Below are 21,765 nucleotides of genomic sequence, written 5' to 3'. Positions count from 1 at the left end.
TATGTGGCACTGGCTTAATCTATCTGTATGTGTACTTCCCAACACTTTTAATTCCTTGGAACCAACAGATTCATTCCTACATTTCCAAAACCAAAGCACATATTCCCCCTCTCCAATAAAAAACCAACTTCCACCTCTGTATGGAAAATTCTTGACCGCTAAAATATTACTTGAGGCAGAGATGTGATGAAGATAGTAAATAGTCTTTCTTATACTGATGGCTAAACATTGTTAGGTACTCTCATGTGCAATCTAAATGCAACTGCAGCTCCTCTACTCATCTGAGGATCTACAGGAAAGTATCGAGATTTTAAGCAAAATAAACTAATCTGGTCTATTCTCTAACTGACTTGTTTCCATGTGGTTAACACAAATGGAAGTTAAAAAAAAAAAGAGCTGTAAGCAAATCCAAGGGTTCCAGGATTTCAAAACATTCTGAATCCCTCACTTTGCACAGCATCAAGAAGTTACGGTCTCTGCTCTGAAAATGACACAGGTGGCATCACAGAAAAGCATGTATGACCACATGCACATGGTTAGAACCACTCCCCAAACAAAAAGAGGGAAAGACTGGAACCAACAGCTCTAGGTAAGATAACACAGTTCTGAAGTGACATCAAACAGATGCTGTACCAGGCCAAACATCGCTACCACCAACAGCCTCAGAAACAAGGCTAGAAACATCACACAACTCCCATCCCTTGAGAAGGTTCTCTTGGAGGTAAAGTTTAAATTATGTGAGCTCCGGGGAGAAACAGTTTGTATCAATATATTTGTAGACAAATTCCAATGTGACACCAAGGTGCCAGGTAAAAAAGCCTGACATTACAGATCAACCTCCAATGTGCTCTACAGCCATTCAGTCCCATAAAATATAGCCATACATTCTATAGCCATTTAGTCCCATAAAATATGACCATACATTCTGATATATATATGCAAAACAGATCCAAAAGAGTTTTTCCCCTTTTCTTTAGCAGTAAATTATTAGCCAGCCCCTTTACGCACTCATTTTAGTGCAACATTCTATACTCTCTAAGACACGCAACTCAGAGAAACAACTTGCACAGAGGTACTTGTTTATTACTTTTCATTACTCTTTATAAAACCAATAGATTTGAAACGCTCCTCCAGTCACCTGCTCTCTACAGTTCTGACAGCACAGTGTAGCACTACGAACACTTGCCAAGCAACTTCTTTTTTATGGCAAACAGAAGACCAATTCCTGTTAAGACTCCTAATGACAATGCAACTCAACCTGTACCATCATTTTCATGTTGATTACGAATTGCTTCTTTTCTCCTCATTGTTTCCAAGACAGTGAATGCAATTCAGATTGCATTCATCTACTGGCCCCACCCCACTCCTGAACTTCCTGCTCTAATTAGGAAAGGCACTTGGCCAAGGCCATAAATATTACGTTGCTAACAGCACAACAGCGCAAAGCAACACGCTTAGTCAGCTGCTTTATGTTATCTTCCCAAACCACCCATTACTCCACCCAAGCTCTCATCGGCCTTAGTCTTAGTATGGCACACTCAGAGGTCGAACCTTGAAACATTACGTCTCTGATGGTTACCACACACTTCAACAGTTACTGCAATTTAACTATTTAAGTTAAAGTAATTAAAGCCTGTCTTGCTTGCTTCTGTAAAATTAAACATTAATTTCCTGTTTTAAAAGAAATCTGGTATTCCCATCATCGTTCTGCATATCCAAAACACTTCCAAAGTACTCTTTTTGAAACATGCTGAAGTCTGGCTTGATCTGTAGCACAAACGTTATATTGCCCTTTCACTGAAACTGGAGAATAGTGGTGTCTGTTACATCTCATTAACTCCAGACCTATTGTCCTTCTTTATCGGCAAGGAAACAAACAAAAATGGATCATTTGACAGCACAAAATAAGCACATAAAACATGGATGAGACTTTTAGAATAAGACTCCCTTTGTTCACATTTGAGTTTCTGATGCCAGGCTAGCAATATTTTTCATTCATTCCTGATACCAACAGAAGGATCAAATGACTGGAAATTAAAGAGGCAATAGGAGGTATAGGTCATTAAAGATACATGAAGGAATTAAAATCCACATAGATTTCAATAAGATCTAATAAAAAACAAGTGTGTCCATTTTTAAATAGCATGTTATATTTTATTTTTTACTTGGTCAGATTGGATCATAAAAAAACAAGGTGCAAAGGAGCACAACAGCCTTGAAAAAACATTCTTTATAAAATCATAGCACAACCAACTACTTGTCAATCATCCTGAACAAAGTTTTAAAAGTTTTCTGTTAGCTTTTCAGATTTCTGTGGTTTTTTACTCACCACTAATGTACATGATAATACTTCAAGAACGGACAACATCCTACCTGTGTTTTTTGATTCCGTTAGACAGCGATTCCCCACTGCCACAAACCTTTTCTTCAGACATGCTTGAAGTTATTGTATCTTTTGAATCCATGTTGTCCTCTAGTGAGTAGGCTGCTGTTGTTTCAAACCCACTTAAAGATTTTTCAGATTCTGAATCTGCAAAAGAGCAGGTGCATGTTAATGAATCTACCGCCAGTGCTAGACTTCAGTCACTAACAGATCTCCCCTCTGCGTAAAAAACTGAAACCTAAGTAGGCTACTGTGTCCTGATGACAGCATCCATTTGATAAGTAACTAGTACTGCCACAGATCGCTGCAGTAGATGTAAAGACACTGCACAATAAGCAAGAACACAGTATATTAAAAATTCGCTATCAAACAGAGCCAAAATCTGACATTTTTATTTAACTGAAGCTACTAGAACTTGCTTAGGACAAGTGTCAATGTCATAGAGATGCCAGTACCTTACCTAGCTAACTAACAGGCACCTCGACGTTCCAGTAATGACTCCTTCTTCAGTTAGGTCTAAGTTCTTAAGACACTCAGTGCTGTTTATCAACTTTCACTTTCCAGGTTACTGAAGAGGTACCAAAGAACAGGAGGAGGTATCGCCTGTAGTAGATTACACCAACTGTCTGCAGTAGATTACACAATCCCAGCAAAGTCTAAACGATAAACTCACTAATCAAACAAGATAAACTTTGTACTGTGGAAGGCAGGTTAATAGTACAATCCATGTCACATATAACTAAGCTCAACACCAACGCCAACACCACTACCCTCTTTCCAACCAGTGTTTTGGTCAGGTAGCGCTTGTCCAGCTCTGGAGAAGAGACAATCTTGCCCCAAATCAGAAAGTAAGAATTTCCTGGCAAAAGGCTGCATTTTTGTGTCATATTTTCTTTCAAACCTGACAAGATTATCAAAGCATTATCCAATTGCAAGTTCCAGGAAGTAAGGGAATAGCTCAAGACATCAATTCCTATCCCACTGAAAAAATCCTTTAGCAAAAATCAGGTAAAACATGGTAAACAGTTTAATGCAAGCCTCGTTGCTCCTGAAAAAAAGCGGACACAAACTGTAGTAGACACCATTCCTAATATGTACTGCTTTCAGCATATGCTACTGCACTTGGCTGCAAAACCCCAGAGAAATAATTGCAAAATTAGTCATTCTCTCACGTACTCATTCTAATTCAAAACTAGTAATCAAAACCTGCTGAAGTAGCAGTCCATCCCAAAGAATATCTCAGTCACAGCTGTCTACTGCCAGGTGCTTTCTTGTTTTCTCTTTCAAAAACTATGCCAGCTTTTCCAGAACATGTAAATTATGTGTTGCTTTGCTGAAGGGAATAGTGACAAGAGGACTTTCTACTACATCCAGATTACAGAAGGGTCAAGAATAGGACAAAATCCTGATGAATGGATGAGCTGTGTCACAATGTCTTCATTCTCGCTAGAGAGATATCTAGAAGCATAAAGGAGATCTTTCATTAAAATATCCATCCTTATCCTCATCAAGACAGTACTGAAATTTAGCCAGTTGCTAGGGAATGAAAAGTACGCCAGCTGGTGCTGAGGATATGTTAAAAAAAGTGGACTGGCACTCCAGAGAATCTTCTCACAATTTTCCCCAAATTTATCAGTCTAGTTCTGTGCCAAATTATGACATAACATATCAAAGCATTAGTTTGGTGGGTACTATATATAACAAGTAGGATAAGAAGAAGCATTTTTACTTGCGGACAAGTCTCTTACATAAAAATACAGATTTCTTCAGAGATCATAAGTCCAGGCAGTCAGGAAAACACCATTTTCCTGTATATCCAAATATCACAGAGGAAGAGACACTCCAGTAACATTAAGCAAAGTCTGTCTCATATAGGGTCCTTTTGTCTCCCGTACCATCAGGGACTGTCTTGCTTTCAGACAGAGTCATGACACACAAATTCCCTCAAACTGAGTTTCTGCAACAGACCTAGGACTCCAGAGGTAGAAAGGAAAGGACAGGTAAGCTTCACCAGAACTGCCAATTGCTCTCAGATATGCTTCTAAATATAACAAGCATTTTTAAACACCAAACATGATCAGTTTTCCTAGTGCTGGCCTTATAATGCCGAGAGACAATTCTGATGGACTGAGCTCTGCACCTGCAAACCTCTCCAGAGGTGTAGGCACTGACTAGCCAGCCTTCTCCAAAGCAGGTGCCTTACTTAACACAAGAGCATGTTATACAGTAAATAACAGCAGAAGAATGAAACACAACACTGTTTTAAGAAATTGCTCTCTAGAGACATCTCACCCATTTTCCAGAGAAACTGAGAAAGTATGTCTACAACAGCTCCTGCCACCAAAGATCTCAGTCTCCAATCCCTAAACCTCAGCTACCTCCTTTAACCCAATGAGCCTAACAAGCCTTGAGAGCTTGTTAAGGTGTCAGAGTGAACAAGCCTAGTACTGCATTGTGAACACAGATCAACAGGCAACTCAAATGGAGCTTTTCCTTGTGCACTTGCAGCGAACTCTTTTCTGAATTAAGATTTGCATACTCCCCCGTCACTGCAAAAAAAGATTTATATTCACAAGTTTCTACAGAGCAGCTGTCAAACAGATGACTAGGAGAAAATGAGGGTTTTCTTTTTTCTACTGAACTTGGGGGGGGGGGGGTGTTGAGGAGGGGGGAGAAGGAATAAGAATCCCTGTCCCCAAGCCAAAATTTTTAAGTAATCTTTGAGACAAGATCAGGCTGACTAGGAAGCTCTTCAGCTCATGAAACCTGAAAGAGTAACAGTAAAACACCAGTTACATTTTGGCAAGGGCGGGAGAGCAAGGGGAAACAGCCAAAGCAATGACAGAGACTTAACTCCCGCCAAAGCAATGACAGAGACTTAACTCAAGGGAGTTCATCTCCTATTGTAGCAACTGGTAAGTCTTCAGATCCGGACAGAAAAGTTTGGCCAATGTATTTGATTAATAAATACACCTGAGAAAGGTTAAACACTACTGGCACAGTTGGGTTTGAATTCTGACTGGGTGTTTCCCATCCCTCTGAGATACTTGAATTCATTCTTTTAACTATATTCAAGGCAAGAAGTCCACAGGCAGCAGTGTTCTCACAGAGGCTGTGAAGTATTTTTGGTACACGTTCAAAAAAAGCCACTTGACAAACTATGCTAAACATGGAAGGAAGGGCAATAGGTTTCCATGTTATTTGTACCCTTTTTATTCCTTCATGATCTGATAACTGGAAGAGAGCAAAAGCAACAGAAGTAGTCTACTACTTCTTTTACCATTTGTATAGTTTATAAACACAGCACCCAGTAGTGGTATATACCAGTTGAAGCTGTACTATGACAGGTTAGCTTTAGTGTACCTAAATATTTCTGTATCTAAATAACTGATTTTATTGTAAGACTTCATCCATGTAAACCTATCAATAACCCCCTCAACATACACAAAAGTTGTGTTTGCAGAAAAAACCCCCCCACCTCTCAGATAAAACCTGTTAAAGAGAAAACCCAAGGCAGATCTAAGCTCTTCCCAATCCGGGTGTACAGTCTGCATATGAGCAGGGAATCTTATCTGCAAAGCAAAAGCCAAGTACCTTTACCCTTTAATTCCTGACCTGCTTAGCCATTTTTCAGCAATGTGGATGGAGACTGCATTTGTATTCCATTTCATATGCTCCTCAGGTCTGTATTCTTAATCAAAGCTAGCAACTTCTCCAGCTCTCTAGAAGATGGCATTGTTCCTTCTAAATTTGTCTACTTTTTTAGTACTTCTTCCCCTGCCTTAAACATAGACGACTTTGACACATGCTAAGCATTCAATCCTGAAAGTGAGAGCTCCAGCACTGTGTGATATCAAGTTTAATTACACGTTTCCACCATTTCCACGATGAGAGGATCAGCACACCAGGAAGCACTGTTAACTGACCTATTGCTATCAGAATTCAGATTAATAACACCCTTAACTTTGCTGTTCTTAACCATGTTTTGGCAGCAAAAGTAGCTCTCACTTCCCATAGGTTCTTCCTTTCACGTTTGGTGTCTACTGCTTTCCCATTGCAGGGATTTAGGAGTTACCACAACAGTCAGAAAGCATTGACAATAGTATATCACTTAAAAATAAAATGAGAATAGACTTCAGAAAACAGACTTCAACTTCAGGAAGTAATCTTGGCACATTACAAATATTTTCCTCACTCCAGTTTTGGAAAAGAAAGAGGATATTTCTGTAACTGTGGCCACAATTTCTGCAGAGAGAAGTACACAACACAGACTTAACAGTGACCAATTCAGTCTATGCCAACATTAGCACGTAGCATGGCTTGGCTGGAGCAGATTTGCAAGCAGAACAGATGGTGCTGAGCACTTAACAATTGAAACAGACACATTTCTGGTGGTGGTCTCTTCAGATTAGCTCTACTCTGCTACCGTGGACTGAGTGTCCAACAGCAACTGGACTGTATCTTCTGATTCAGCTTAACTCAGGAGCAATTGGATTCCTCTACAATGTGAACTAAATGTGGACAAGTTGCTGTTGCCATGAGCACATTCTTTCGAATATACTTCTTCCTCAAAAACCTGTTTGAAAGTCGTGTGTTGCTCTGTATTGTCCCACTAGTGATATACTTTCCTTGAGAGTAAACAAGAAGTGTCTTACATGCAGACAACATTCTCTTAAAAAACAAAACAAAAAGCAGCAGTGGCTTCTTCTTTCAACCTGTCAAGTCAAAACTAACAGCTCCTCAGCTCAAAGTGCAAGCCTAGTTATGCAACACTCTCACTTCTAAACTCACTCCTACAGTGGAGATTTAAAAATTCAGAGAACTCTAAGTAGAAAAAGATGGTATCCTAATAGAAGAAATAGTCTAAGTAGCGGCATTTTCCCAGTGACAGACATTCTAACTTGTTATATCACCCTGTTAAAATACATTCGTTTTTGTTCAATTTCCTATACAGCCTAGAAATGTGGCTATTTGTCCAAGTCAATATAATTTAACTTTGCAAATCAGGTCAAACAAAAGCTTTGAAGACAAAGTCATAGCAATTTAAACTTCTGGAAACAAAAATTTTTAGCTTCTGACAATTAGGCCTATGCACTGCTCTCTACTATGAAAATATTTAGGATCATATCTCCCATCTCATTAGCCTGAGAAAGAAGACCCACGTTCCAAAACTCTGAGCGAGGGTCAAATATCCCCAGATTCTCTGCTCTCACTTCATTCTTGTCATAGAGAGACAAGAAGCCTTCAAGCTGAGACTCCACAGATACGGTAGAAAAGTAAGAAGGTTACAAAGCTTTACCAGGATCCCAGTGATTAATAAAACTCACCTCAAACCACACCAACAAAAGACTAATTGCTTTTGTGCTTATGGTGAAAGTGATAACATGCATCCAGCACTCAGGAAAATGCCACAATTTCCTTTTTCTAGTCACTCTGCCTTTAGAGACAAACAGGACCCTAATCTCTGCCAAGCACTAAATGCAAAACACCTAGAGAAGAGAATCTAACATCAGTCTGATGAAACTGACAGATAGTCAAGAAAGTGATTCTGTCCCAGAAAATTATTTAAAATGCAATTAAGATGAATTACGTCAAGTAACTTTTCCTGAAGGAGAGAGAAATGACATATATGATTTTTTTATATATATGTGTGTATATCCACGCGCTCAATGAGTTTCATAGTTTTACAAATCCACTCGATGAGATTTGTTCATAGCTTCCAAGGACAAAGCCATCACCTCTGACAACTATGGAGGTGGCTTTGGACATTTCCATTCAACAAAATTTAGAGATTGGGTGAGGTGTATAGAATAACAGCTCTTTAAAGCTGAATATTCTCTCATATACACAAAGCAAGCCTGGCTGGAGAGACTACATTCCAGTAGCATCAGATAAAGAACTATTCTCAGCCTTGTTGACAATCAAAAGAGCCTGAGGCCTTTCAGCAGAACTGTTCTTTTGGTTCTGCTTGAAGAACTTGTTTCTAGTGTTCCTTAGTCTCTTCTCCTCCTGCTGTTGATTCCCTGTGTTCCTGTGCATAGATCCCACTTCGCCTGTTTTTTTTCCCTGCTTAAGTTTCCCACTGCAGAACACCTATCACGGAGTCTGGAAACACCGCTTTTCTCATCTGTCAGAAGCATCAGACAGTTCACTCACAGAAAAAGTAACCCCATACTTGCTTATGAAGTTTGCCATCACAACCTCATTATCTGCTACAGTTAGATTAGCTCTTCCAAATCCTCCATAGTTACAGACAGCTCTGTGCTCTGTGATCACCCAGTTCGAGCCACTATTGAGCTGTACTACGTACAGCCTTTCTATATGAATGCATGTTGTAATCGTCTTAGGAAGTTCAGAATCTTCCAAAATCACTGTTTGCATGCTCTGCATATGAAAATATGAAAGATACTAAACTGAAGAGCAGATAGGGAATGAAAAGACATTTCAGAAACGCACACAGGATTTTGATTCATCCTTTTCTTCCACCTCTAACACTTTGAGTATACAAAATTGAAATGGAACAAGCCTTTCTTAGCCTCATTATCCCTCAAAACTAGGGATTTTATGGACAAAGGAAACAGCATACACCACCATAGACAAAGCAAGTCAGAAGGCTAAAAGATACAGCTATGGCTCCCAAAATAGGAGCCTTAAGTTTTGCAATTTAAAAAAAGGACATAGACACCCAAGCAACCAGACCTGTCATTACTGTCCTGTGGTTTTGCAACCTTTTTTTATGCTAAGGTGAAACAAAACAATTCTACAGATGAAATCTGGCAAATTTTTAGAGCCCTGCTTCTAATGCACATACAGCATTTTCCTAAAATTAGGTCCACATTAAAAAGGCAGAGATTTCACTTAAAGTGAGACTGCTCCCACCCTCCTCCCCCACCCCCAACACATTCACTACACACAAGCTGGCTACACAATCACATTCTGGACATCGTTACTTACCTGAAACAGCATCATAGAACTGCTCTTCACTGAGGATGCTGAGAGGCGGAGATCCCTTCACCAGCGACTGCTCTAGTTCATGGTGTTCGGTAGCGAGTGTCTCTAATGCTTCTGACAAGATCTTGTTTTTCTCCTGCTCATGCTCCAGTTTCAAATTCCTCACCTATAAGTAGATACATGTATGAATAAAATCTCATCTCTCCGAAGAATGTGTAGCTGGAAGCTATTCAGAAAATAGACTCTAATAAATAAATAACTAGCAAACAGCTGGAACTGGAAACATATGGATTAAATAGAATATTACAATATTTCTGTGATGACAATAAGGTTGTTAGTCAGCATTTTTAGTAGTTGAGAAATCTGACAAATAAGATCTGACAGTATCAATCACAATTCCATAAGTGATTTTGAGCTAGAGAACTATACCTTAAAACTGAGGGGAAATGTTTACAGCTCTACTTAGATGACCTGAACTATGGAGTTAGTGATCGGTTTCTACACGGACCAAGCTCCTTCTACTAGTCGGCTCCAATTTAGGCCAAGCAGCATCATCTAAATTGAATTACAGAGCAAATGTGAATGCCAGCTACAAATAACTGCAACTGAACTATGAGCTGAAAACATTTAACCCTGAGGATTACAGAAGGAGGTTCAAATAAAAATTCCTCTGATACTGACTTAAAGTCAATCCAAACAGCCCTCCCTCCGCATTCCCAAAACAGTTTACAGAGGAACCAGAAGTTGACAAAAAGAGAAGCCCAGCCAACAGATGGTGGACTTTTTTTTAAACCCACACATGCAATTGGCTCCAGAGAGGATGATGTTATCCATGTTTTGCATTCAGGACAAGTAATGGAAGAGCAACATGTCCTTCCTACTTCCCCTTTAGGTTTTTTTTTTTCTGCTGGTGCATTCCTGCCTTCTCTGTCTGCCAGCAGAGGGGAGAAGGCTGTAGCTGAAGGCTCAGGAAAGACCACTTCTCCTAGCCTAGCAAGGCTTCAATGTGCTACCTCTCCTCCAGTCCCTAAATCACCGAGTCTTTTCCTTTCTCTCTCCGAGTCCATTTTTAAAAGCATCCCCAACCCCTGCCTTGTCCTCCACTTTACTTTCACAGGTCAGTTTACAACACTAATTCCCACTAAGAACATGCAAGGACATGACAATTAATCTCTTGGAACAGTTACAGGGACAACTCACACATATACCAACATTAACTTTTTGAATCTAATTTAAGAACTGTTCGTATGTCCTATCTGGTTACAGTTTACATTAAAGCTTTACTTTGGAGGCTTCAGCCCCCTCAGTTACAACCACTACTCAAATAGTGAATTCAGAGTTGGGCACAAAGGAGGCTAGAAAACAGTTACTAAAGGAGATTTGCCACTTCCAGAGAAGAGCTCCTATGCTGGTAGAAACATATCCTCTAGAGAAAGATTTATAGAAGAAATTTTCACCCCCTCAGTTGTGCCAAATACTAAATCAGCTGGTTTGGCTGCCAGGCTCTGAGTGTAAGGGGGGAATCCAATTATATGATAATTAAAAGAGTATAAAATTGGGTTGCTAATTGAAAGCAGAAAAACCAGTAAGTCACTTACTGTTTAATAGCTTTACCCTGAACAAAATGAAAAAAAGTCTGGACTAGTTACCGTCACTTTCATTTAAAGTTCACTCTGACAGTACCAATGAAGCCAATTACTGCAATGTTTCATACAAATCAGACATGCCAGTGCAAAAGATCTATTATTAAGCAGTTTCTGCTTAATACATTTGGTATGTTATCAAACAGTTAAGGAACCACCCACTTAGAGAACCAGCATCAGTATTTTACTCTCCTGAGACAGGGAGGATAGAGGACTGAAAATAAAGTGGTACTTTTCATTGTTACGAAAGAGCAAAGTAAAACAGCTATTAAAATGGTATTTGCAATAATATTGTTTTTCCAGGATTCAATTAGATGCCATTATGCTCTAATGCTTTGGTTTGGTAAGTGATTTGAGCAATTTAAACATTTATCTAAAACTTACAGCAAATTGAAGGAAAATTGAAATAATTTAAATACCCAAATAGACTTTTTTTTGCATCTTTTAAAAGCACAGTTGTGTGACTAAACAAGCAACAACAGATACACTTAAGACACTATGCCTCCTCCAAAATAGTATTTTCTTGACTTTAAGGTTCCTCTGCCCTATCACAGTGTAGAGCTATTCAGAATTGCAGAAGGTGTACTACAAATAAATTCTCATTTGGAAAATAAATCGCCAGCTTTACAGTGAGGTTCACTTTTCTGTGTACTTCTAGGCTTCTTAGTTGCCAAACGCTTACTAGTCACACCACTAGTAGGTAACAAAACTAAAAAAAAATGACCTTGTCATCTGTCACATAAGGAACAGAACCCTAGCCAGAAGCTAAAGAAAAAAGAAAACCCATTTAAGTTTGTTGCTTGTAATCTTTGGGATGTTCATTTGTAACTGAATAACCTGGTTTTAAAGGAACCTTAATTCAATTTTTCGCGGCTTGAGATGAAATGTGTAATAAAAACTTTTGACAACAGTACTGAGCTTGTGGGATGGACATACACATTCAGTAAGCCCAGAGGTGGCTCTACCAACCTTTACATCCTAGCACCTCTACACTACTCGTTCCTTGAAGGTCATGTTCAGGAAATACTGTCTGTAAATACACTACATTCTTAAGCACCAAAACAGCTCCACAGCGTCAATGTCAGAATGAAAAAATAAATAAAAAAAGTTTCTACTACCATTACTAAACTGATTTCACTTGTAAAAAAGCTATGCTGCAGAAATAGAGCTAAGACAATCTTTATGAACTCTACTTAAAAATACAGGACAAAGAACCTTGTTTGAAATAAGCAGGTTTTTTAACAAAAAGCAGCTCAAAGAGATACCACCACTTCATCAATCATAAAAAACAAGGTGATGAGACACACCTCCTAAAACCTACTTGCAGTAAAATGATTGTAAAGGGAGGATGGGGATTTTTGTTTGTCTTTTATGTTGTTGGGTTTTTTAGTTTTGTTTTGTTTTCCCAGGACCACACACTCTCTTACAAGCTTAACAAGAAACACCACAGGCAGATTAGTACTGTTTTTAAAGCATATTTTATTGAACAACATAACTGATCAGCTGAGTGACAAGTTTTCCCAAAACGTAAGAAGCAGACTCCCATTATGCATAATTTTGCCATACTCTATTTCTCATTCACAAGACTTGGCCAATCAATAAATTCTGAGGTGAATTAGTCCACCCTCCTCCCTACTCCACCACCGCTTTTGGAGATGACATCTCAGCTTTACTCCTTTTGCAAAAGTTCTTTCCCATCGTGTCCTTCTTCAGTGCCCCAACACAAAAACAACTGCAAGACGACAGAAGGAACCTCCAGACTAGTTTTAAAAATTGTTATTAACACAAAAACTTCAGGATCCGTGTAATAAGCAGGAAGACGAGCATAAAACAATAAAGTTGAGAAGCATTTCAGTCTATTAAACTGGACACAGAGAAACCAACATTTTTCAGTGAAATATCACCTGATTTTGTAAAGATGCATTAGCTGAGTGCCACCCATTTAACGTGGTGATACAAATATTTATATAATGTAGTAAACATCACACCAAAGTGATGTAGATATCTGTTTATACAAAGCTCTGGAAATCCAGTCTGAGCATACTGAGGAATTATTGAAAGAGTCATTTTATTGGCAGCCTGTGTAAGGCACAGCATGTAATACAGGCATGGTACCTTTAGTAGTGGTGTCTGAACTGAGAGACAGATGGCAATTCACATTGTGCTGAGTCTAGCTCCTCATTTTCCAACTATGGAATGGCTGCTATCTTTTTGATCCCCGTCAGTGGTGCCCACAATGCCAGCACCACCACCAGCAGTATAAGCTTTCCACTGAGCTTCACAGAGACAGTGGCACAGAGTGCTCTAGTGAGCCCAGCATGAGGCCAGCTGAGTTCCCAATGTTCTACTGGTCAGGCCTCCTACCTTACCCTTGTCAGGAGCTAATCTGCAAATAGTTATCAATGAAATTGGGCTTGCGCTTGCACTGTTAGACAATGACAGTTAAGATCAGTCTTGTTTCCATCTCTAAAGAGAATAATATTATAGTCAAACTTCAGATTTACTATTGCTGATGGCTGATGGAAACCATCTAGCTTTGTCTCAGAAGTAAACAACAACTCCATCATTACCCTTAACAGCTATAGGCACAGCTATAACCTGACACTGAAGTCTTGGTGGTTCTGTGTCAGTGTTTCTAGGTCACCGCAACGATTTGTTTTTTAAAAACATACTTCTCCAGCTGAAAAGACTTGATATCAGAGTTCTGGTAACCAGTTTCACTTTTGGTTTAACTGAATGGAAACCTGATTCCAACAGCTTCCTGTAACATTTGAGTCCTTCAGACTCTAAGCACAAAATTCTGAGTTTAAATAGTTGTACTGAGTTATTTTAGCAGTTCGACCTATTTTTTTTTGTTAAAGGAAAGCAACAAACTAATTGCAGACACTCTTATTGTCTTTCCACATGATTAGAAATCCAGCTGAGAACAAATACATGGTTTAAAAGTTAACTCCTTTACTGTGTATTACTGGCAGAAAGCTCATGTGCTCATTCCAGAATGTCAAAAAGCTTATCTGTGTTTAACAGACACCAGTCCCATTCCTTTCTGTACCCTCAACTTCCATTAGGTAGGTGGGAGAAAAGTAACATGGACTAAAGACTACTTTTTCTTTCTTTTTTTCCCCCCCTTCTTTTTTCTTTTTTAAAACCGCAAGTCTTGAACTGTATCAGCATAGCCTGTAACCAAGGCTTCTCTGTCCCTCCTGAAGACATCTTAGTACAATACACAGAATACTTGCTTTGTTTGGTGCTGGATGTTTTTAATTTAAATTAATGCCCAACAACAGTGGCACTTTTGTGGAGTAGAAAAGGATCACACCACTTTATGCCAATAGAGTAAGAGATCACCTCAGCGACATGCTATTGCAGCTGCAAGTAAACACTAAAACCAACATACAGCAAGCAAGGCACAGAACAAATACAGACACTTCAATAATATGTAGTGCTACCCGCCCTTAACATAAAATAGTAATTAAAAGACAGCATACCTTAGTTCTTATTTCTTCTGTACTGAGATAAAGACAGACTTCACAGCATTGCAGTGTGATTTAGTTGAATTTTACTTTCAAGCACTCAACTTCAGTGTTAGGAACGACTGCCCAAAAAACATGCAGGCTTCAGAGCTGGGCTGGAAGGAAGAACCTCCTCTTTCACACAGCAACCACGAGGGGATCTGAAGCCAGACTCTGCCAGACTGTCAGAACACCCCGTACCAGTTCTGCTCTACAGTAAGCTGAGCGCAAGAGAGCTGCCTCTGACACCGCCTCACCAATGTCTCTGACGACTCAGAAGGGAGGTTTTGGTTTTCAAAATGAATGGCTTTGTCCAGTTGCCACAGAAATTCCATTCTCCCGCTAACACCATTGCTTATGGGACATTTGCCACAAAGCACAGACAAGAGGTGCAAGTTTTCAGTAGGAGGTTAAGGGCTAGTCTAACACCTGGCTGGAAATTAACATGTAACTAAGGAATTAGAAAAATGCTGCTACAGTAGAACTGACATTTTCCTCTGGACATCTCCTGATGTTTTCTGTAATGAAGTAAAGGCCAATCAAACCTGTCACTTGTTTCCCACTACATCTATTCATATGAAACTGATAGTTTCCAGAGTCAGCTATTCCAACAGGACATACTATCCTGAAACACAAAACCTACAAAACACTGTGTTGTAACACATTACACTACAGAAAACCACTCACAGGAAGCACTGGGGATCCAAAGCAAGAATTCTGTCTCCCTGCTTCTGTAACCTTCATACCAAATAAAACCCCTACCAAAACACCTGAGGTTAACAGTGCAAATCACAGGTGTAATGCAGAGTTTCATACATACTGTTTGTTTATTCTAACAGACATTTCTATGAAACATGCTTTCAGATTTTCTGCTACCTGGAGTAGAGTACTGAATTGTTGCTTAAGCTGCTACTGAAGTGAAAACTGAAAACAGTTGCTTCATAAAGAACTCACTCTGAAAGTTCTCACAGTTTTAACAATACTTGAGCTTCAATACAGGATGTTTTCCAGAAAGAAAATAAATTTTCAAAAAGGATTAATTTTTACCTCATGGGACTTAACTCCCACTAAGCACATATTAGTACATGATATGAATATGTATAATCCTGCTTTCCTCTTAACCAGATGCAGTCAATTTCATGAACACATCCCTAGATTCGTAAAGCCCTAAAGCAGGTAAATACTTTATACAAAACTTTTGGAGTTCTGATCTGTTTACACATCGGCCTTTCCACATGGAGCCCTCCTGCTGATTACCACCAACCACAAGGAACTTGTGACAAACGTCTGTTATCTTACAGGTATGTTAAAGTCTTGCATCATAATTCCTCACTTGCTGGAGTAAACTAGCTCTTGTAAACTTCATCACAGCCTTGGCTCAACTTGGGGTACAGAGGACTGACCCAAAATAGGTCATGCTTTATTTCAACCATTGTTTCTTGCTTAGTTTTCCCCTCTCTCTGTGCTATAAGCTTGGCAGTTACCTGCCTTCAGAGACCTATCAGATCTAAAACCAGAGTTACATAGGCCTTGCCACTGACTTGAACTACTGCTCATGCAAGTACTGAAATGCAACACAAGATGTGATCAGTTAATCAAGGAGGTAAGCTGAGCTCAGTGGTGCTAGGCAAAGGGTTATTTACTGTATCACAAGACAGCATTAGTCTTTATCTCCAAAGTCTGCCTAGCTGACTCTATAGCTATAGCATCACAGTACCACATCTTACTGAGATTGTCAAATTCAAAAGAATAAGAACACTCAGAAGGCTAACACAACGTTTGGCTTTCTTTCCGATCCACACACAGAAAACATCACCGATAAAGTTTCTTTTTGTACAAAGGCTGAAAGACCCGCATACACAAAAGCAAACCCCCTACATACCAATTTAAAGTCCTGGGAATCTATTCTCTTACATCCCAACCCCAAGTCTATAGGAGAAAGCAAAGACTTTGTAAATCAAGTCATACGACTCTGCCGCAGCCATTCCCCAGATGAACACAACAGTTCATTGTTAGTCAGTAACTACGAACATTCACCTCAAAAGTTCAAGAGGAGGAGTTTAGCAGGGCTGATTTGGAAAGGCTGCATTTCATTCTTCCGAGAGTTAAAGTATTTCCCCATATTTCATTTATTAGTAAAATAAAATACATATTTTTATGTAGACATATTTATATATCAACATAATCAAATTCTTCTAATGAAGGAAAGGACCAGATATGATCATAAAACAAATACAGTAGAAGCACTGCTAGAAGCAGGAACCAAGTTACAGTCCACCTAGAAGAAATTTATACTTTGGCAGGATCATGTCAACACAGACAGACATCTAGGCAGTAAGAGAACTGTTTTTCAAGAGAAAAGCTGGAGATGTTGAGAGCACTCAGCACCCTTCTTCCAGCATGCATGTCTAATATAAAAATTCATCATTTAAGACTGCCTGGAATAACAGTTTCTGAACTATCCACATGCTAGGGACAAAGATTGTTCACCTCCCATCTTTCTCTCCTAAGACACTAACACTTCCTCTTCAACACAGACCTTGCTGCCCTCCTTCCCCTCTCCTGTTTCCACATTTGGCTATGTCAAAGTCTGTTTATTCATAGGCTGATGAAGCACTACAATTTTAACCAATGGAGAATGTCACAGTTCTGAGCCAGGAACCTGTCTAAGAGCACAAGGAACCTCAACGACTTAATTTCTGAGTGCAAATTAGAAAGATAGCTTAAAAGCTTGGGCTTAAGCTTTTCCATCAGAGAAGCTCTTTTCTTCAAAGTGATTCTGCACAGATCAAGAGTTAACAGAGCATTTTCTGGTTTGTTTCTAAAGTGAGACTCAATGGCAATTCCAAGTCTTCCTCTCAAAAGTATTTGTTCTTTACATTTTACTTAGACTTAACTGTAAACGGATAAATCTCATGAAGTATACTTAGGTTTGAGAGCTGCAGAATTTGCCAGTTTCCAGAGCACACTCTGTCCCTACTTTTGTTCCAGTATTACAATACCAATTAGTCAACTATCAGAAGTTCAAAGAAAAAGCCTTCCAATTTTGTCACTTTGTGTGAAGTACTGTTTTTCTTCTGAGTAAAGCTGAAATTAAATATGGCTGCTATTCGCACTTGCCAGTAGTAATAACATAACAAGCTGGGACTCAATGACATCAGTGATGTACACATTTGGGAAGCATGTTTCAAGCTGCAGAACTACAAGATTACCAGAAAAAAACCACATCCCAAAAGATATTTTGCTGCCCTAGTGAGATTAGGCATTCACGTTCTCAGAGGTGTATGCCACAAGTAACCTTACTCAAACAAAAGGTCTCATCGAAGCCTGTAAGTTATAGAGATGAAAACAGAACCAGAACAGTACATTGCTGCATGTTTTCACACCAGGTAGGGACTTTTTTTTTGTCTTTTCCCTTTGAGAGACTCTGGACATCTTTGAAGTTTGCTAGTCTCACAAACAGAGACCAGACTTTAAGATGTAAGAGTTCTTAAGAATGCATACAGGAAACATTTCCTTTTTGTTCTTAAGGACTGTTTTGAAAATAGATCTTAAGGCAGTTTTGTTCTAACTACTTCCCTCAACCATTTTTCAGTATATACACCACTGATAACTTTGATCAGCCCCTTTGTATTCCCTTCCCCACACTTCTTCCCAGCTGGATTACAGTGAATGCATATAATGTTTTCTCTTTTGAAGCAACTGTCATGTTTTTGCCATGTTTTTGTTGGCTCTTACTGGCTTACTAGGGCTGCTACACAACTTGACTCAGTTGTTGACTCAGAGAGAAAACAGCTTCCTATTAAAAAAATTAACGCTTCTGAAGCTGGCTGTCTGTGCTACAAGTTCCACGCTGGGAATCTTGTTAAATACTCATGAAGAATAACTGACGTTGTTGTGTTTTTTTTACAAGCAATTCAAAACAAACATGCATGCTGTACAGTTGTTCCGCATTTCTGATAACCTCAGATGTCTCAACCGATAGTTTTTATTTCATTTTGGATGCCAACCAAATTAGTTAAAAGTGAAAAATGTTACATAGGCTAGAAATTGACAGCGAGTTTTACTATGCAGTGCTGGAGTTCTGATCTCCAAATGAAATCCACCTTGGAGAGCATTCTTACTTGCTGTAGTCCAGAACAGGCTCACCAATATTAAAGAATCAGACTTCAAAACTAGACGCAAATGCAAAAATCTCATTTCTACTTCAGTTTTCAGAAGGACTTGCAGCATTAAGAAGACTGTCTTTTCTTAGGGTCAATATTCCTCTGAGACAGTTTTTGTCCTTACTCCTAAACAGGCAACAGCCAGCAGACATCAGCCAGGCTCTGGGTAAGCTGATGAGACATTTCCTGAAATCAGAGTATGTGATGTGGACACTTGTCCAGCAGTTAGGGCAGACAGATAAATATGATTTGGAGTATGGAAATACAATACAGAATGACTAGAAAATCCAAATATTCTAATTCGGTGGAACAGATCTTCTCTCCTTATGAATGATCTCAAACAATTCTGCTATTATCTGATGGAGGCTTTCTACTGTTGTTGGGGTTTTTTGGGGTTTTTCTAAATTTTTTGCAAAAAATCTGTAGCAAGGCTATTTACCGATAAGTCTTATATTTATTACTCCCCAATATGCAATCTAGCAGCATCTACCATTCAGAGCAAGAAGAGACCCAGATTAAACTTCTAAGAAGCTCTTTTACAAACTTCTTCAATAAAACCCACTGGCTGCTAGAAGAAAACTAGACTACAGATTTGATGAAAGTCTAAGGAACACCAAGGGTTCTCCCCACCTCAAGCTGAAACAGGATCTGACAGCCTAGAGTGACACATCACTTTTTAGTTTCAATTAACTGCATGTGGGAGCAAAGACAATAGTAAAAAAAGCACTGACCTTATATTATCAGCTGATCTTTGACACATGGTTCCCTGAAACTGTCTAACACTACTGTACTGGCCTGCCCCTTAAGTACTATTTGGATGTCTGAGGATTGTTCAAGAGAGAGAAGAAAAGACTCAGGACAAATCTCAACAATCTATATAAACACCTGAAGGGAGGGTGCAAAGACAACTGAGCCAGGCTCTTCTCAGTGGTGCCCAGTGGTAGGACAGGAAGGAATGGGCACAAGCTAACAAGACAGGAAATTTCCTCTGAACATCATGGAACACTTTTTCACTGTGAGAGTGACCAAGCACTGGCACAGGTTGCCCAGAGAGGTTGTAGACTCTTTATCCTTGGAGGCACTCAAAAGCCATTGCACGGTTCTGAGCAATGTTCTCAGCTCCAGGTGGCCCTGCCTGTGCAGGGGGAGTGGACCAGAGGAGCTCCAGAGGTCCCTTCCAACCTCAACCATTTCCACTTCGTTATTCTGTGAGATTAGACTTTGGGCCTTAGCCCAAAATGCAGCTTCAGAGCTGGAGGAGATACAGACAAAACTAGATTTCTGCTATCCATACACACAGATGCAACTGTCTAAGGTTTCAAGCTGTCTGAAAGGCTCAGCCACCTCATTTTAAACTCAATTCGATTTGTCTGACCTTGCAGCAAGGGGTTTCACTGGAACAACAGAAAATCCAATTTGGATGCACAGCACAGCATACATCTACAATTAAGAGTCTTGTAAGCATTTCCAGAAAGGTATAAACTACTGACATATATGGATTACCACATTACCTAGAGGAACTATACTATTATCTTGACAACTTAAGATTATTCCCCACCACAACGATAAAATCCCCATGTATGACTATGCCCCATTAGTTTATGTCTGTCCGTCAGGTCAAACCCTCCAAATTCCTGCAGATGCTTTTCTGCTACAGTAGACCTGGACAAGGCCTAGAGGCTGATGCTCTGGCCAATTACACTGAATATTTCCAGACAAGACGAGCAGTTTTGATCTCCCTACTCTTTTCTCCCACCATAGTTCCTGACTCAAAAAAAGGGACCTGCAATAGCAACACTATTGTATTTTAAGATTAACAAGAAGCTCTATTTCTACTCAAAGGTCAAATAACATACCTGAACATGCTTTTGTTGTGGAAGCAGTGTAGCTTTGGCAGCACAAAACCCTTTGAAGCAGATGAAAAAGTTTACAAACTACTTCCATGCTAAAAAGTACCCGTACATTAAGAATGCACAATACAGACCTCCTCTTCAAATAGCTGTTCTTTAAAGCCATTCTCAAAATCTCCTAGTGTACCTATGGATCCAACAGTTATTGCATTGATGTCCAACTTTTAACATTAATAATGTAGCAGCAACAGGCATGAGAGGAGGGGAAACATTCCTATTTAAAACCACTGAGCCCACACTTACCTTACGCATGGCTTAACATGAAGCCATGCAAGCAAAGTAAGCACATCACAGGTGTCACTCCCAAAGATGAGATATTCAGATGAGGGCTGCGCTTAGAAAGTTGGACATCAATTATAATGGACTCTTCAGAATATTCACAACAGATGGATACACTTTATTTGTAAGAGGGCCTCTATCTGACCACTTCTCTGCAGCAACATTCAATTCACTATAAACAGAGTGTACTCTGTTTTTTGTGTGCTTATCAACTATCCTAATAGGACAGCATAGGCCTGCATTTCCCATTTATATATAACACCAAACACATTTATTTTTAAAGTATATTATTGATGCATTTAAAGGAGAGTGATGCTAAGAACAATATAAGCACTACGGTACTAACATTCCTTTATGACCAGGTCTGACATAAACCTTCAAGAAAAACTGCAACACCAGTGATTTATTTTCAGTACATGAATACTTTCCAAACACAGCCCATTTACCAATTCTAGTGATAACCTCAGTGACTCAGCAGTCAGCATCATACTAAGGCATTTCTTTCCTGGACAGCACAACAAGCCAAGATAACACACTTCTGAATATTGATATTAAAACAAAAAAAGCTTTCAAATTCATTGGCTGTCTTGGGGGTGGAGAGAGGAGAGAAAGAGGCCAACAAGTACACATACAGTAATGAGATTAAAAAAACAGACAAGAGGTCAAATTTCACAATTGCTTACCTCTGGTATAAAAATGGTATCAGCTCTGATGAGTCACAGAATAAAAAAAAAGTTCAAAAAGCAACTGTAGTTTGCAATACTATGATTGTGGCCAGGTAAAGTTAAAAAATGCAACAGACAACACACCCTTCCACAAGCACTCGTACTGTCTAAATGGGAAATCACCCATTTTATTCTTCATAGCTGGAAGGCCCCTATATTTCATGGAATCAGAAGTGACTAAAATAAATCAACTAAA

At 39.3% G+C, this 21,765-nt stretch overlaps 1 protein-coding gene across 7 annotated transcripts in view; it reads right to left on the bottom strand.

Annotated features, from left to right (window-relative positions):
- Window positions 1–21,765, bottom strand: part of OSBPL1A (oxysterol binding protein like 1A) — a 76,133-nt gene that overhangs the window by 21,766 nt on the left and 32,602 nt on the right. For 5 of the 7 annotated variants that reach the window (XM_032697321.1, XM_032697305.1, XM_032697314.1 and 2 more), the window contains 2 exons: window positions 9,338–9,500; window positions 2,374–2,530 (listed from right to left, as the gene is read on the bottom strand). In XM_032697321.1, the coding sequence (XP_032553212.1) occupies window positions 2,374–2,530; window positions 9,338–9,500 (320 nt within the window). Of the gene's footprint in view, window positions 1–2,373; window positions 2,531–2,843; window positions 2,949–9,337; window positions 9,501–14,465; window positions 14,698–21,765 lie in introns of those variants that run through there. The other 2 variants (XM_032697347.1, XM_032697355.1) reach the window with 2 other exon arrangements.

The sequence above is a fragment of the Chiroxiphia lanceolata genome, chromosome 1 (assembly GCF_009829145.1).
Source record: "Chiroxiphia lanceolata isolate bChiLan1 chromosome 1, bChiLan1.pri, whole genome shotgun sequence".
Lineage (NCBI taxonomy): Eukaryota > Metazoa > Chordata > Aves > Passeriformes > Pipridae > Chiroxiphia > Chiroxiphia lanceolata.
Note: the sequence above shows the minus strand (reverse complement) of the source record. Positions and strands in the feature narration are given on the sequence as shown.